At 47.2% G+C, this 15714-nt stretch overlaps 2 protein-coding genes across 2 annotated transcripts; one reads left to right on the forward strand and one right to left on the reverse strand.

Moving 5' to 3' along the window:
- The first annotated feature begins 1431 nt into the window (after positions 1 to 1431).
- LOC129587265 (transmembrane protease serine 9-like) lies at positions 1432 to 8215 on the forward strand. Its single transcript, XM_055480906.1, has 19 exons — positions 1432 to 1933; positions 2080 to 2192; positions 2377 to 2675; positions 2729 to 2890; positions 2972 to 3566; positions 3664 to 3827; positions 3892 to 4026; positions 4089 to 4200; positions 4260 to 4958; positions 5017 to 5180; positions 5274 to 5411; positions 5481 to 5592; positions 5653 to 5699; positions 5981 to 6399; positions 6571 to 6683; positions 6746 to 6900; positions 6957 to 7100; positions 7161 to 7329; positions 7664 to 8215. The coding sequence occupies exons 1-19, from the start codon at positions 1535 to 1537 to the stop codon at positions 8034 to 8036; spliced, it is 4512 nt and encodes a 1503-aa protein (XP_055336881.1). The 5' UTR covers positions 1432 to 1534; the 3' UTR covers positions 8037 to 8215.
- LOC129587266 (protein spaetzle 4-like) lies at positions 8121 to 14454 on the reverse strand. The gene is made up of 4 exons (XM_055480907.1): positions 14239 to 14454; positions 13417 to 13569; positions 8731 to 8895; positions 8121 to 8672 (listed from the first exon to the last, which is right to left on the reverse strand). The coding sequence occupies exons 1-4, from the start codon at positions 14300 to 14302 to the stop codon at positions 8284 to 8286; spliced, it is 771 nt and encodes a 256-aa protein (XP_055336882.1). The 5' UTR covers positions 14303 to 14454; the 3' UTR covers positions 8121 to 8283.
- Positions 14455 to 15714: the final 1260 nt, after the last annotated feature.

A 15714-nucleotide genomic window follows, 5' to 3' on the forward strand; every position in this document is an offset into this window, starting at 1 on the left:
TCAGAAACATCTTGAAATTAGTCTTGCTGCAGCTTGCTCCGAATCTTGCTAACGCGCCTTCCGCGCTTCTTGCTCAACGCTTATGCGTCTTGCTCCTCAGCTTGCCCGCTGATTCTTGCTACGTTGTACTTGCTAATAAACACCTGCGATGACCTTGTGTTGTGTTGCGTAATCGCTATGGGATGATCGTGCATCTCCCATCATTGTCACCCTGTAAACGGTAGTCAGCTTCCGGTCAGCATCGCTGCCGACCGTGCCAGCCTTTCCCACACTAACAGCCGACAGATCGTGGTAAGGTGGATTAACCAACGCACTAGAACAGCAGTCAAACCGGCTGCTGTTACAATATCGTGCGCGATGCCCAACCGGGGAAAGGCAGCGGTGTGGCATGCCAGTGTTACAACTTCAGCTGGAGCGCGCCGCGAAATGTGCAGCCGATGTAACCCGTAATTTTGTTGCCCAGCTTAATTCTCCATACCGTAGTGAAGTAAAACGTACCGTTAAACGTAGTAAAGTGCAACCGCTTTAAGAGCTAACTTCGCGCTCGCAGTACCTTTAAGAGGAGTTTAATGTCCTTTGCAACAGGGCTTCCACCCTAGGCTTCTCTAGGCTTCAGACAATACACAATCAATAATCTTGCAATCATGCAATTTGCAATACTTTGACATCAATAAAAGCATACTTAACAATGTTAACCTTTATGGAAAATGCATAGCAGATGAAAAGTAAAGCAACGGTTAATACGAATACATGTACTGTAGCAATACGAATAGGTATATTATTTACTTTACTTATAATTTAGGAAATTACCGGGCAAGCTTGTACTCGGTATTTGTGGCAGCATATGAAATTATTATGAAAATTCAGCGCGGAATCGCGGCTTCTGTCCTGGGGACGATGGGATGTTAGTCATGTTATACAGAGTCTGAACTTCAGACTCTGAAGAGTTATTTTACCTTGTTCTAATTATTGGGTTTTTTAAGCTTGTACAAGTTGAATCAATAAAGTTTTATACAGCTTGTACTTGTAGATTTACTCTGTACTTTCTGTTATGGTTATTGAAATTTTGCTTACTCATGTAATTACCAGTTTGTCGTTATAGGTAATTACTACTCTCATTCCCACGCGGTACGCATGGCACCAGTACAGACGCTTACATGTTCTAGCGCATATTATCACTCGATACCGACTTATTGCAGAAATATGGCACTGGACACGCGACAGCCACAAATGATTGTATATATAAAGCGATTTAGCTTTAGTACGAGTAATACGGCCGTACACTGAATTCGGCTTCGGCTGAATAACTTTGCATGTCATCGCGTCGCACTGACCACTGTCGCCAATGATATCATTAACTGCAAGCACACCATCACCAAAAAAATATAGGTCTTAACATAATTATTATTTTAGCGTACAAAGAGAGTCTGCGTTGCTGTTTGCCGTGGTCGGAACCATAGGGAAGCATTCAGTCGCGCAGCGGAGAATATTAAGAGATACATTTTGATAGTCCGCTCGCGTGCCGTTGTAATTCATGGCTGACTTCTTCAGACTGCATTCGTTACCCGGCATCTTCCTGCTCTTTTTCGTGATCCAAGCATCCCACAGCAAACTTTTTATACGCCGGAACCGGCGACCGAATCCCGGTCAAGGGGACACCACCGGTTTCCGGGCAATCGCTGGCGGTGTTCCGCTGCAATCCACCTCGTTAGTCGACACCGGAGGCCGATCGCGACCATCGAAACAGTGCGGGCAACCCGGTGACGGCAGCGTCGATCCGTTCGGGTTAAACCGCAGCCCGGCGACACGCAGCCGGCAACGGGAGATCTTCGGGCGCCGGCGTACCGCCAGCAGTCCGCGGGAATGGCAGCCGGAAGCGGAGGGACGGGTTCTGGGTGGGGCTGACATAGGCCCGAACACCGCCTGCTGGCAGGTACGTGATATCATACAAACCAACTAAATTTTGCAACTGTTCATTAGATTGGCGTTGGCTGTTATATGCTGAACGAAGTCGCAGTTGGTTACGCGGATCACCATGACAGCTTTCTGTTGTCCTAACTAGTACTCGTATTTGCATAGGCGTTGCTTGTGGCAACGGGAAGCGCCGGGCAACAGCAGACATGTGGCGGGGTCATAATCGGCAGCCAAACCGTGCTCACAGCGGCCCATTGCCTGCTTGATAACACCACAAGGTCTCTACAGAATTGACATAAATATTCCCGATCGCTTTTTGCTGTTAATTATTTTGTTAAAATTTTCTTTATTTTATTTTGTTTTATTTATTTTATTTTATTTTATTTATTTTTTTTGTTTGATTATTTAGATTCACTCGTTTTAATTTTATTTTGTAATTGTTTTTACCTGATTACTGATTAGGCGACAACTGCCGGCTGCTAGCGTTGTAGTAGTCATAGGCGCCACGGCCAGTGCACCTTCCCTTGGCACCGCAGACCCCAACGGCTGCACGGAAACGTTCGCTGTGTCCACCATTACCACGCGCCCGGACTACGACGACCTCCTTAATGACAACGACCTGGCGCTGCTACTCTTGGCCGCTCCCATTGCTATTGACCGGAAACCTTGCGCTTGCACCCTCTGCCTGAGTCCCCGGGAACCGGTTGTCGGGGACACGTGCGCCCTTACCGGTTTTTCAGCGGAAAAGGTCGATCCAACCGGTAAAACATCTGGCCGCTAAATTTGCTGTTACTTGAAAAGTTTTGATATGCAGTGACCCCGGCGACGTTGCTGAAATGGGTGGCACAGACCGTGGTAAACCAGACCGACACCGTCCTGTGTCCGACCTTCACGGATGGGACCCGGCAGACCAACCGCAGCCGGAACATCTGCACCACAGCTCCGATTGGACAGGGTTCGTGCCAAGGAGACGATGGTCAGTGATTATTTACTATTATCTCGCTGTCTCACGAGCTGAAGCGCAATCGCGTACAAGTTAGCAGTAAGCACCTACTAGGTGGTCCACTCGTCTGCTGGGATCCCACCGGCAGTCGGTACTACTTGGCCGGTATCCACGGCTTCGACTCGGCGTTCTGCGGTACCGGTCTCGGCAGCCAGAACACTAAGGTGGCGCCGCATCTCCAGTGGATCGCCGACAACGCCTTTCCCGGCGACGTCCCGATTCCCGGGCAAGCGACACCGGTATCGGTGACCACAAAACCAAGAGTGTTGCATCAAGCTCCCTTCCGGCAAAGTCTCGACACCACCGAATCCTGCGGCCTGATCGGAAACGGGATAACCGACCCGTTCGGCATCGAGAACCAGCCGCGCGGGAAGACGGTGTTTGGGAAGACCGCTCCTTCGGCGTTAGAGACGGCCAAGGTCATGGCCATCCGCCGTGGCGGGCCGAAGCGCCGCCGTGACTCGCGCAGTGACGGGGCCCATCTCGAGCCGAGGATTCTTGGCGGTCAGGACACGAATACCAGCATAATTTGCTGGCAGGCCTTCGTGGTGGTCGACCAAGGCAACGGGCAGGAGACGACTTGTGGCGGGGTCATTATCGGGCCGCAAACCATCCTGACGGCCGGCACGTGTATGGTCAACAGCGGCGGGTAAGCGGTACAGAACAACTTCCTCTGCCCTGCTGTTTCTTAGATTTCTTAGGTTTCTTAATCTTCTGACTTAGTAATGAAGTTAGACTATTTTCAGCACACCAATGCCGGCGTCGGCCTTCTCCGTCGTCGTCGGCGCGGTGGACAGTACCGCCCCGGTATCCGACAGTCAGGATACGTCGGGATGCGCCCAGCAGTTTTCGGTTCAAACGGCGTTGATCAATCCGGGCTACGTGTTCGCCAGCGATGATAACGATATCGGTTAGCATACAACTCTTGATAGACGTCCGTTGGTATCTGTACAATGAAAGCACGCTGGTTGCAGGAATACTGACGTTGTCCACGCCCATCGATCTCGTCAACAAGATCTGCGCCTGTCCGATCTGCCTGACCACGCGGGTACCGGCCGACAACGAGATCTGCGTCATTAGCGGTTATGGATCGGAAACCAACGGCAATCGTAAACCGACGTCGAATAAATTGTATACATATAAGGAAAAAATTTGGGGCGTTCACTTTCAGCGCTTCGTACTGCGATTCCCTTGAAATGGGTCACCCAGAACATCGTCCAGCAAGATAGCAGCTGTGCCAAGTTCTGCGCGGGATCTCTTTGTACCAATGTCACTAACTACATGTACGTGTCTTTGCAAAGTCTGGATGAGAATGACCTTATTTATTCCGGTGTTATTATAGTTGCACGAAAGGCGGAGCTAATAAGGACCAGTGTCTTGGAGACAACGGCGGTCCGCTTTTCTGCTATAATCCTTCCGAAGGCAACTACTACCTGGCGGGCATTATGGCCTTCACCTCGGAGACCTGCGGTGCCGGGCAGGGCGCCCAGAACACCAAGGTGTCCCTGTATTTGCAGTGGATCGCCGACAACTCTCTCCCTGGTGACGTCATCTTCGACACGACTGCCGTGGTCACCTCTGGTACCCAAGCAACGACCCTCGGGACCACTACAGTGGCCTCGACTCCGACTGCGACTGCGCCGGTCTCGACTGTGAGTGGCGCCACCGTCACCCCGGCTCCCGTTCCCAGTGGTCGGGAACCGTGCGGGATCCCCGGGAACGGGCAGACGGACCCTTTCGGCATTGTCAACCAGAGTCGGCTGAAACAGGCATTAGCATTCCACCCGGCCGGTGTCTCTTCTTTTATGGGTCCCCGGCGGAAGGAACCCAAGGCCCGCCCGATGCGCCGGGACTTTTCCGAAGCGATGGACCCGTTGGCGCGAATCATTGGCGGGACAGACACCACGCCGACGCTGATCTGCTGGCAGGCTTTTGTGATTGTCAACCAGGGCAACGGTCAGGAGATCACATGCGGCGGCGTCATCGTCGGCCCGCAGACCATCCTGACGGCGGCTACTTGCATGGTCACCAACAACGGCGCGTGCGTGACGCCACTCTTGTAAATGGCAGCAGCATCGGTTTGACCTTTGATTCTGTAGGTCTCTCGTCGCGGCGTCGGACTTCAGTGTGGTGGTGGGCGCCATCGACAGCAATTCACCGGCCTCCGACACCCTGGACCCGACGGGCTGTGCCCAGCTGTTCACTGTCCAGGCGGCTGTGACCTATCCTGGATACGTCTACAGCACGGATGATAACGATATAGGTTAGGCAAAACCGGTGTGAATTTAAGAAATCTGGGAAATCTAAGAAATCTAAGAAACCTAAGAAACCTGAGATACGCTGATGTCCGTTGCAGGTCTCCTGACACTGTCGACGCCCATCGATCTGGTGAATAAACCCTGTGCTTGCGCGATCTGCCTGACGGACCGCGTGCCGGCACTTAATGAGTCCTGTGGAATTAGCGGATACGGATCCGAGACCAACGCTGTAACCCGTAAGGCGTTAAATTCTATGCGTTAGTATTTTATATTCGCATCAGTCCATATACGGTATATCTGTACAGCGCCGCGTAATATTATCCCCCTGAAATGGACGACACAAAAGATCAGCGTCCAGGATAAGAACTGCGCCACGTTCTGCTCGGGCTCATTGTGCACCAACGTCAGCAGCTACATGTAAGTAAATGCTCCGCTCGTTTTGGCCGTCCGGCATGATTAATGCGCCTTTTCTTTTAGATGCACGACGGGTGCGGTCGGTCAAGACCAATGCATCGGCGATGCCGGTAAATAAATTTTAAAACTAATAAGGTTATTTTTTTAATAAGATTAAGTGAAATATAAAATACGCCGAAGTAAATTAAAAGTTGATTAAATTAAATTAAATTAAATTAAATTAAATTAAATTAAATTAAATTAAATTAAATTAAATTAAATTAAATTAAATTAAATTAAATTAAATTAAATTAAATTAAATTAAATTAAATTAAATTAAATTAAATTAAATTAAATTAAATTAAATTAAATTAAATTAAATTAAATTGAATTAAATTAAATTATTACTCAGGCGGGCCTCTGTTCTGTTACAATCCGGGGGAGAGCAACTACTATTTGGCCGGGATCATGGCTTTCGGCTCGGAGACCTGCGGCAACGGGCTGGGCGCCCAGAACACCAAGGTGTCCGTGTTCTTGCAGTGGATTGCCGACAACTCACTGGCCGGTGACGTCATCTTCGACACCACCGCGGTGGTGACGAAACCGCCGCCCCCGACCACCACTACCACCACCACAACGACGACGACGACACCGGCGACTACTACCGGTGCTACGCCCGCTGGCAGCTGCGGCCTGTCCGGAACCGGAGCCGCGGATCCGTTTGGACTGGCCACGCAGTTCCGTTTCGGCTCCTTCGCTAAATCGCGGGTGTCGGTGTTTCCTACGATCGTGGGCGGGACGCTGGCGCAGTCCAAGGAGATCTGCTATCAGGTGGGTAACCTGCTCCTAGCGTGAATATAGAGTGACCTTTACCGGTGACTATGACCTTTAATGGTAACTGTATAATGATGACTGTGACCTTTTCGGTGGTGTGACCTGTCAGGTGGAGTAGTGGATCCATTTTGAGAACTGTGACCTTTTTGGTAACTGTGACCTTTGTAGGCGGTCGTAATAGTGCAGGTCAGCGCCGGCCTCGTCGACTACTGCGGCGGCGTGGTGGTCGGAAGTCGGACGATTCTCACCGCCGGACACTGTCTGCATAACGATACCACCGGGTACGCTGCATTCCTCACCACCATCTTGCCACAGTTTTGTGACCTTTGGTATCTGTTTCCAGGGCGGCGCTGACGGATCTCAGTCGTATCTCGGTGTACGTCGGCGCCACGGCCTTCTTGCCGACGGTCGACACCACCGGCTGCGTGCAGCAGGGCACCGTGGCGCAGATCATCAACCGCGACGACTGGAACGCCAATAACCTCGACAACGACATCGGTACGTCGAAGCGACGCTGTCTCAAAGCGGTGCAACGTTGTGTTGTGTTCGCGTAGGGATGCTGGTGCTGGCCACGCCCCTCAACATCGCCGGCAGCGGCGGCTGTGTGTGCACCGCCTGCTTGACGGACCGCCAGCCGGCCACGGGGGAGAGCTGCATGATTTCGGGATACGGCGCGCAGACGCCGGACGATAACGCCCGTACGTGCGCGTCGTTGCAGTTAACTCGAGTTATGCCGGTTAATTGAACGTTCTGTTCAGCGCAACCGGATGTCATCTTCCTGTCGTGGGTGACGCAGCCCGTACTGGCGCAGAGCACCGACGGGACGTGCTACGTACTGATTGACCCGGTAACCGGTTCGTTGACGAATCTGAATGATTTTATTTGTGCTGGCGGCCAGAACGGGAAGGACAGTTGCCATGGCGACAGGTAATATGTTTTCTTCAGCTAATAAAATATACAAGTGATTCGTTCTTGAGTACGATACCACAAGAAATACACACTCATGGATTACGATTTACAACGATTTTTATACGGTACCAACCCGCATTTTTGTGAAAAATTTGAAGAGTGGTTCATAATGAGACTTTTGGTACACCTGAATGCATTAATTAAACATTCTGGAGTTTTGATTCACACATAACTATCCGACTGGATGATCCGCGCGCAAACGGGTTTCACGTCTACGTATACCATCAAATCTTTTGGCTACAAAATACCATAAAGCAATACAAAGATTAAATTTTACTGCACTTGTTTTCAGCGGCGGTCCGTTTATGTGCTACGACCCGACGACGTCATCGTACTACGTGGCCGGGTTAGTGTCCTTCGGGAACGATCCCTGCGGGCAGACCATCGGCAGCCAGTACACCAAAGTCGCCGCCTACCTCGACTGGATCCAGGCCAACGCCCCGGCCGGCGACGTCACCATCCGCCTGACCGGCGTCACCACCACTAGCCTCGCACCACCGGTCACCACGACGACTGCGGCTGCTCCGCCCGGGACGACGGTCAGCGGGGCGCCGGGGACCGGGACCACCGGCTCCTATACCTACCCGGACAACGTCTACCCGGACTACTACCAGATGACCGGAAGTCGGAATAAGGGACTTCCGGCTAACATGTTCGGCGGCTAACCAACATCGGCGCTTAGCTTAAATGAAGTTTTGCTGTTGTGAATAATATCGCGTGTTTATTTGTCCTTTACCAGATCTGTTCGTTGCTTTATTCGGCTAGTTGTTTCGAAAACGTCTCGGTTTACATAAACATATCAATTCACTCAATCGTTTATTATTCAGATGGCATTCTGTGCAAAGTACGGTAATTCATATAACATTTTGTTCCGGAATCAAAAGAAGGCTTCTCGGTCAGTATAGAGTGGTCCTAGCCGGAGGCCGACGCCGCGGTGGTCGTATTTGCCGGTGAGATGGTGTTCTTGCCGTTCAAACGACTGCGCGGCGCCGCGGCCTCCAGCGGCTCCTCGGCGTCCGGCTGGTCCGTGGCGGGGTCCCCGGGCGGGTCCGTGACGTCTGCGTCATCCTCGGGACCCGGCGGGAGGGTCTCCAGGGTCGTCGTTGGGGTCGTGGAGGTGGTGGTCGTCGTTGTCGTGGTTGTCGTAGTGGTGGTGGTCGTGGTGGACGTGGTGGTGGGCGGCTCCGTCGTGGTGGTGGTGCGGAAGGGCCGGAAGTGCGGCACCGGCTGCTGGGCCTCCACCAGGATGTCGTGCAGGTTGCCCATGTGGACGAACATGTCCTTAAAGGATCCTTTGAAGTCTGTGAAAGGTGTTTTGTAGGGGAGAGGTCAGATGCGGAGTTAACGGGGAGGACCTACCGTCGGGGATCTTGAGGGCGTCGAGGTTCTTGAACATCTCCGGCTGGCTGCGCTGTCGCTGCTCGCGGTCGAACTTCACCCAGATCTTCGTCAGGGTGCGCCCGTACTCGCCCACCTTGGAGCCGTAGAAGGCCTTCAGGCTTTTGTACAGGTCAATATCCTGCTCTGCGCATATAAGACCGTACATTAAAATTTGTAATAGTTCGACTGCTGAGCTCGCAAAATGTTGGCGTCACAAGTTTTCCATCCGGAAATCAGTACTGACTGAGGTACAGCCTTTAAACCGGGTAATGCAGTTTCTATCCTTGGAACGCTTAAACTGATAGGAATGTTTTTAAATTGTTAGCAGTTAATGTACTCGTACAAGCGGTATTAAATGTATCATAACATGCTTGCCGTTTTTATTAATCAGCCTAAAGGTAGTCACTTTGTTTTAGGAGGTTAATGATACGCTGTGTACTGTATACAATTATAACTGATTGCTAAAGGTACTGCATGAGGATGTGGGCCCGCGGCGTAATTATTCTATGCATACTGATCCTTAGCGAATCACAGGTTCCAGAGATCGTGTGCAAAGTTTTTTTTACTACTTTTTTATTAGCGCTGGTTTTCTCAAATCAAAAGAAATCCCATGGCATAAACATAAGTTACATAACCATTATGATAATATTATAACTGAAGCCAAGACGTAGTGTATTGCACGGGATCGGGAGCCGCGGAGGACCACGAGCCGGACGTTGTCGCGTAGTGAAGTGCCCATCTAGGGCTTAGTGTATGGGGCGGTCGGCGGTGCCGGGCGGCGGTCGGGGCGCCGCGGGAACGGCGGCAGCGGCGGCGGCGGACCCGGCGGCCACGCTGGTCACCAGACCCTGCAGGTTGTCCACGTGCGTGAACAGGTCCTTGAAGCCGGTCTTCCAGTCTAGTTAAAGGGTTTTATGCATGCGCCACACACTAACAATAATAGCACTCCGATGTTTCTCATACTTTGCTCACCAGGTGCTGCATTTCCTGACAGAATTAAACCTACAGAAACTCAGAAACTGACTACTTTTCATAGTAAATTGCGAAACCATATACAAGGTGGATAGGGGAAAAAGTAAGTGAGCAAAATAGGAGAAAAACCGGAGTATATAAAATTCTACCCAATTATCCAATATATAATATTAACTCCACGACCAGATTACATGTGTCTTAACAACCGATCGGTTTCGCTGTAGACTGAAAAGAACTGGCCATCCGCGTCTCGTGAAGGTACTTGCTAGCTACCGGCTGGCAAAAATAAATGTACGTACAGTGGACTTCAAAAAGGTGATACATTCGGTCCGCGACCGACAATTTATTAGTTAAGACCAAATGACCAATAAAATGACCAATAAACTGCAAACATGGCACATGCAACTGACCAGGGCCCAGTCACCGGCTCCCGGCTCCGAAAATTTCCTTTTTTGCCGGAAGACAGGTGACCCTTGGGTATGCTTGAAAAAATACTTTCAACGGCCATGGTTAAGTGGGCGTGGCTAAATTTAATTTTAGTGCATTAATACAATACATACAGCACTATGTACTGGGAATACCGTAACAGTGTACCGTCAGAGGTTTTTGACCAACACGTGTAATCAGTAGTCAGATCCTTTTGAATTCTTCTAAAAATTACCGTTAAGCAAATCACCGAGAATTATGTAGTACAGTACTATTTTGTATTGGGAAACGGGAATACGCCCCGCGACAGAGTATCATAGATGTTTGTTGGCATAAATAAAATACGCGTTATCACTACTCACTAGTTTCACAATTTTTGTTAAATTCTTCTCGATTATTGGCAGCAGTAATTTTTAGAAGAATAAGTAAGGATCGGACTACTGATAACACGTATCGGTTGCAAACCTCTGACTTTGTAAGCTACACTATTACGGTATTCCCAATACATAGTGCTGTATGTAATAATGCATTGGAATTATGTTTAGCCACGCCCACTTAACCATGGCCGATGAAAATATTTTTTAACTATACCCAAGGGTTACTCTGTCTTCCTGCAAAAAAGGAAATTTTTCGGAGCCGGGAGCCGGTGACCGGGCCCTGGTGAGCACAGACTCATGCTGAATTCAAACACTTGCGTCGCGCACAGTTCCGAACGGAAACCATCCACCGATATCTCAAACGAAAGACAAAACAATTACAAGAATTTTGATACCAAACAAGCTGTTTTTTATGGGATCTAAAAAGAAAATCGAGGCACTCAAAGTTTCTCGTAGACAAAGCATAGAATTTGAATCCACGGTTGAGTTTCAGTTTTCACGCAGAAAAAGTATGCTTTGTCTACGAGAAACTTTAAGTGCCCCGATTTTCTCTTAGATCCCATAAAATACAACTTGTTTGGTATCAGCATTCTTATAATTTTTTTCTCTTTCGTTTGAGATATCGCTGGACAGTTTTCGGTATGAAATTTGCGAGTTGCAAGTGATAATATCAGCAGGCCGATGGCCAGCACGGAATTTGGGTGTCTGAGTACAGGCAAGTTCCTGGTTGCGCGCGTTTTGTGGGTGGGTGGGTTTTGTAACACCTTTTTGAATTCCATTGTAGTACGTAGTTCTCACTGCATGTGCAGAAGCTCGATATAAAAATTTTTTTTGAAAGTTGTGTATCTTTAAGACTACGTGGGTGAGCATGCACTTGTTCCGAATGTTTAGCGAATGTGGTCGGTTGTTGAGAAAACTGGCAAATCTTCAACCGAGCATTTGTCATGATCAGCGTTGAGACAGCCGGTTGGTCGTACGTTAGGTATCTTAATCTGTGGGTTGTTAGTAATACGTACTGTCGGGGACTCTGAGGACTTCGAGATTCTTAAAGATCTCGGTCTTGTGCTTGCTGCGCTCCTCATTAGAGAACTTGGCCCACATCCTCAGCAGTATCTTGAAGTAGTCGCCTACTTTGCACGCGGTGAAGTTGCGCAGGACGTTGAACACGTTGGCCCCTGCAGCACAACAACACACGCAACATGTAACACCCAACCGCATTTAAATTCTGACCTTGTGGAAATTCATTTACAGTTTGAAGAAAACGTTACACAGACAGTTGTCGTTCTGGTGCGCTTTTCTATCAGTACTGGTATACGAATTTTAGTGACGTCAACATGGGCTGTTGTTGGCCCGATATTAATAACTTTACGTGACCGGAAGATGGCTGAATTTGAAGCTTACAGTGAGCGGCAGCCGCTGTCATCAAGCACTATATACCGCAAATTTGGCAGCATCGATGTTGCCGGTACCGCCGACATTACCCCGTGGTACTCTGTAATTCTATGTCACGGTACTATATGTATCCATACGTGGTCCTCGCGCGCCTGCCGCTCAAAATCAGTAATTAGTAACGTAATCGGTAATTAGCAATCCGAAACAAAGAAGTCAGTAATTAGTAATCAGTAAGTATGTATTTACCGGCCCCTATCATCGGCGTTATTCCCACTCGTACATACGGTATATTTAATGTACGATTAATATATACATGTATATACACATGTATATACATTTGTATATTTAACGTACGATTAATATATACATGTATATACACATGTACATACATTTATATATATGTATATTTAATGAACGATTAATATACACATGTATATACACACGTATATACATTTATATATATGTATATTAAATGTACGATTAATATTTACGTAGATGTATGCTCCTGTGTGGCAGTCTTTCTGATTGCACTGTTATCACAAGCGAATTTGTCAGGATAAATAAATTAAATTAAATTATTGCCTCTTAAATTATCTCTTTTCCCATGAGGATTCAAGCACCTAGCTGAGATAAGGAGGAAAATTCTGAATTCACTTCCAAGAAGCTCCAAGAACAGAATAAAATACGGCACTACTCGCCCAGCTAGCGGGCGGCCACTTGAACAACGACTGCTGACCGGAAGTCAGCAGCGGCAATCCAAACATTTTCTGCTTCAACATGCCATTTCACTAAGCTGTTACGTTTTATATTATGGAGTAAACTTTCTTCAGTATAGCTGTGTAGTTGTACTCGTAGATATTTACGTATACCAAAAATGCTCGGGGTGTTTTTAGTATAATTTATGTCAGGGCATCATCTTTAAATAAATTAGGAGTATATTATAGTGTATCGATATAGGTGACCACTCTACACTATACCTTTTACTCCGTGCACTACCTTTGCGGGCATTACATTTCTTGTAGAGTACCTTTGAAAGTAGATCCCGTCCTCATTTTGCGAATTATTTACTCACGGGAAGTCGCTTTATATGCTGATGATGTTTTGAATTATGCAGCAATTCTGGAAATAGCTTTGATGTGAAAAAATTTCAAAAATAAAGGTAGCGTACGCAGACAAAGTTATTGCCGAATGGTTGTGCATGGATTCAAAGGTAGTGACCTAACTAAAGGTGAAGTTTACAGGTAAAATACCTAACTTGATGTGACAAAATGTAAAAAATAAAAAGTCACACACGTAGATAAAGTCAGTGCTTAAAACGATGGTGTACCGCATGAAAGGGAACGCAAAAAGGTTGTAGTAAAAGGTAAGGAAAGGTAGTGTATAGAGTGGTCAGCATAAATGTAACATACCGCAATATACTACTTTATAATTTACGATACGATAATGTGTCGATAATGATATTTTATCCATACGCGGGTAAATTTACGCGCGTGCATACCTCCTAGTTTGGCCTCGAGCTGGAGGATATTGGAGTTCTGGAGGAAGGTGGCAAAGTGCATAAAGGTCTTGACATCCTCCGGCGACAGCTTACTGCTCAGCTCCGCCGGCCAGTACAGGTCCTTGGCCGGGGTCTGGTTGGCCCCGGCGGCATCTGCAGAAAGCGCCCGGCTACACATGACATTTCTGCACTTTTACAGCCCGCGTCCGATAATTTAGAATACGCGCAGGAACACAGCGGAGAAAAACACTATTTCCATCCTGCACGCATACTACGGCGCACTGTATACGCGTTACCTGCATTCGGCATATGGCTGGCGAATATTATTAAACGAACTGGATATCACAGGAAAGTATTGACGATAAAAATGAAAAAAAAATTTAAGTAGGCATAAATTTGTCAATATTAACTATTAAACGCTAAAATCTGTGCCTTCGCACCCATTAGCTGTATTTTCTATGCTAAGTTACGAGTTTTACTATAGACTAATTTTCTAATTATATTAGTATAGTTAACAAACTAATTAATAAACAAACCAAGTAGTATTATTATACTAATTTTTTTATATATTAATTTCTATATTTTTAATATATATCATGTTATTTATTATGATTATACAGTAATTATTTTTTTATGATTATTGCGCTTCAATATTTTACTATGATGTTTATATTTATGATTTTATCTACATTCTACACATGTTTAATAAATAAATTAAACTATTTATCAATTGAATTCTTTTACGGTATTATTTAAGTGGTAAATTATCGGACGGGCTTGTACATGCATATCCGGCAATTTCAATAATCCGGCGCCACTTACGGATGTACGACACCGCCAGGAATATCCAGCACAGGCCAGTAATTATGAAATAATGGCAGCGCATTGTGCCGCGAGCCGTCTCATTAACACGGAACACCGGCTGCAAAAGGTCACTCAGCCCTCGCAAAAAAATCCTCGCGCTGCCTCGACTAACAGTTTCCGTTTGCGAAAATATCCCAAGGGTGAACTTTTTGCAGGCCTATCCAATGATACGATGTCGCGTTTGGGAATTCTATCGATTTTGGAAAAGCACACGGTCATGTGCGGGGTCAGCGGTATTTTTCGCTGTTTTGCCGGAAAAGTCGCTGTGGACAGCCGCTGATGTTTTTTGCTGCATTGACAACGTGGTGATGACAGAAAGTCACGCGCCGCGGCTTCAAATAGCACAATGCGCCGTTATTTCAAACAAATACATTTAAAATTAAAATTAACAAACGCCTAAAGAATTTAAATTTACAACAGCTCAATTTTTCCATGTTGTAACCGTGGCAAATAAGAAATTCTTTTTCTGATAGCAGCGAATTTACTGTATATAGTCGATTGAGAGCGCCTTAAGCAACAAAGCATAAGAAACCTAAGAAACCTAAGACAACCTAAGAAAACATAAAAAACATAAGCCTATTACTTATTTTCAGCATTAGTCTGCGCTATATATATATCTGTATTTTATATTTTTTCTACCGGTTTTGCTTTTACAATATAAATTACCAAGTGTGTAGAAGCGACAATAAGTTGATTCGTGATATACCGATGCGTGTACGTAAAATTATTGCCGGGAAAGAAGAAAAAAGCCCCGGAAACACCCGGAAGCCATGCACATTACACAGCACGGAATTATCATTTATTTCATCAACCAGCGTCGTTGATTGGCAGGCGCCGCGCAGATTGCCTTAGCCCCGCCCCACGGGACATACACATTATCCGCCGCCATGAATGTTCCAGCAGCAGCCGGGACACACGCTGGCCTGTGCACACAGGCCTTTGTCTTGGCCAAATGCCGGTGCAAATGACTCCTTTGTTGTCCGGCCGAGCGAGAGAGAAAAAGGGAAAATGACGGATGCATCAGTCGACGCGATGGAGGCACTGTGGATCGATGCCGTATACGCCGGCAGGGCATAATTGCCCGCGCCAGCATAGGAACCGATCGATACCGCAGCCAAGGGAGAATAATCCTTGGTTCTGTCTCTCGCTGTGCGTGTCTCGCTTTGGCTTTCTCTTCTATCCACATCTCGTCAGTGCCGGCATGGATAATTAGCCTACAGCGTTTGGTACATTTCAACGCACGCATAGTACTTCTACGTTTCTCAGAGATCGATAACCTGCGCTACATGGGTTGAACAACTGATCACCCGGGTGTTCCACCTTACTCCTCTTTTCTAGCAGATTTTGGCATCTTGAAGCCATAATAAAACATAAGAAAACACAAGAAAGCATAAGAAAACATAAGAAAACATAAGAAAACACAAGAAAACATAA

The sequence above is a fragment of the Paramacrobiotus metropolitanus genome, unplaced genomic scaffold (assembly GCF_019649055.1).
Source record: "Paramacrobiotus metropolitanus isolate TYO unplaced genomic scaffold, Prichtersi_v1.0 Parri_scaffold0000024, whole genome shotgun sequence".
NCBI classification, from domain to species: Eukaryota; Metazoa; Tardigrada; class Eutardigrada; order Parachela; family Macrobiotidae; genus Paramacrobiotus; species Paramacrobiotus metropolitanus.

Excerpts from the sequence above, each read along its gene's own strand:
- LOC129587265 (XM_055480906.1), top strand. The coding sequence starts at position 1,535 with ATGGCTGACTTCTTCAGACTGCATTCGTTACCCGGCATCTTCCTGCTC. Across the intron at positions 5,593-5,652 it reads ACCAACGTCAGCAGCTACAT|ATGCACGACGGGTGCGGTCG; the intron begins GTAAGTAAATGC and ends CTTTTCTTTTAG. Across the intron at positions 6,901-6,956 it reads TAACCTCGACAACGACATCG|GGATGCTGGTGCTGGCCACG; the intron begins GTACGTCGAAGC and ends GTGTTCGCGTAG.
- LOC129587266 (XM_055480907.1), bottom strand. The coding sequence starts at position 14,302 with ATGCGCTGCCATTATTTCATAATTACTGGCCTGTGCTGGATATTCCTG. Across the intron at positions 8,896-13,416 it reads GCTCGAGGCCAAACTAGGAG|AGCAGGATATTGACCTGTAC; the intron begins GTATGCACGCGC and ends TTATATGCGCAG. Across the intron at positions 8,673-8,730 it reads CGCCCTCAAGATCCCCGACG|ACTTCAAAGGATCCTTTAAG; the intron begins GTAGGTCCTCCC and ends CACCTTTCACAG.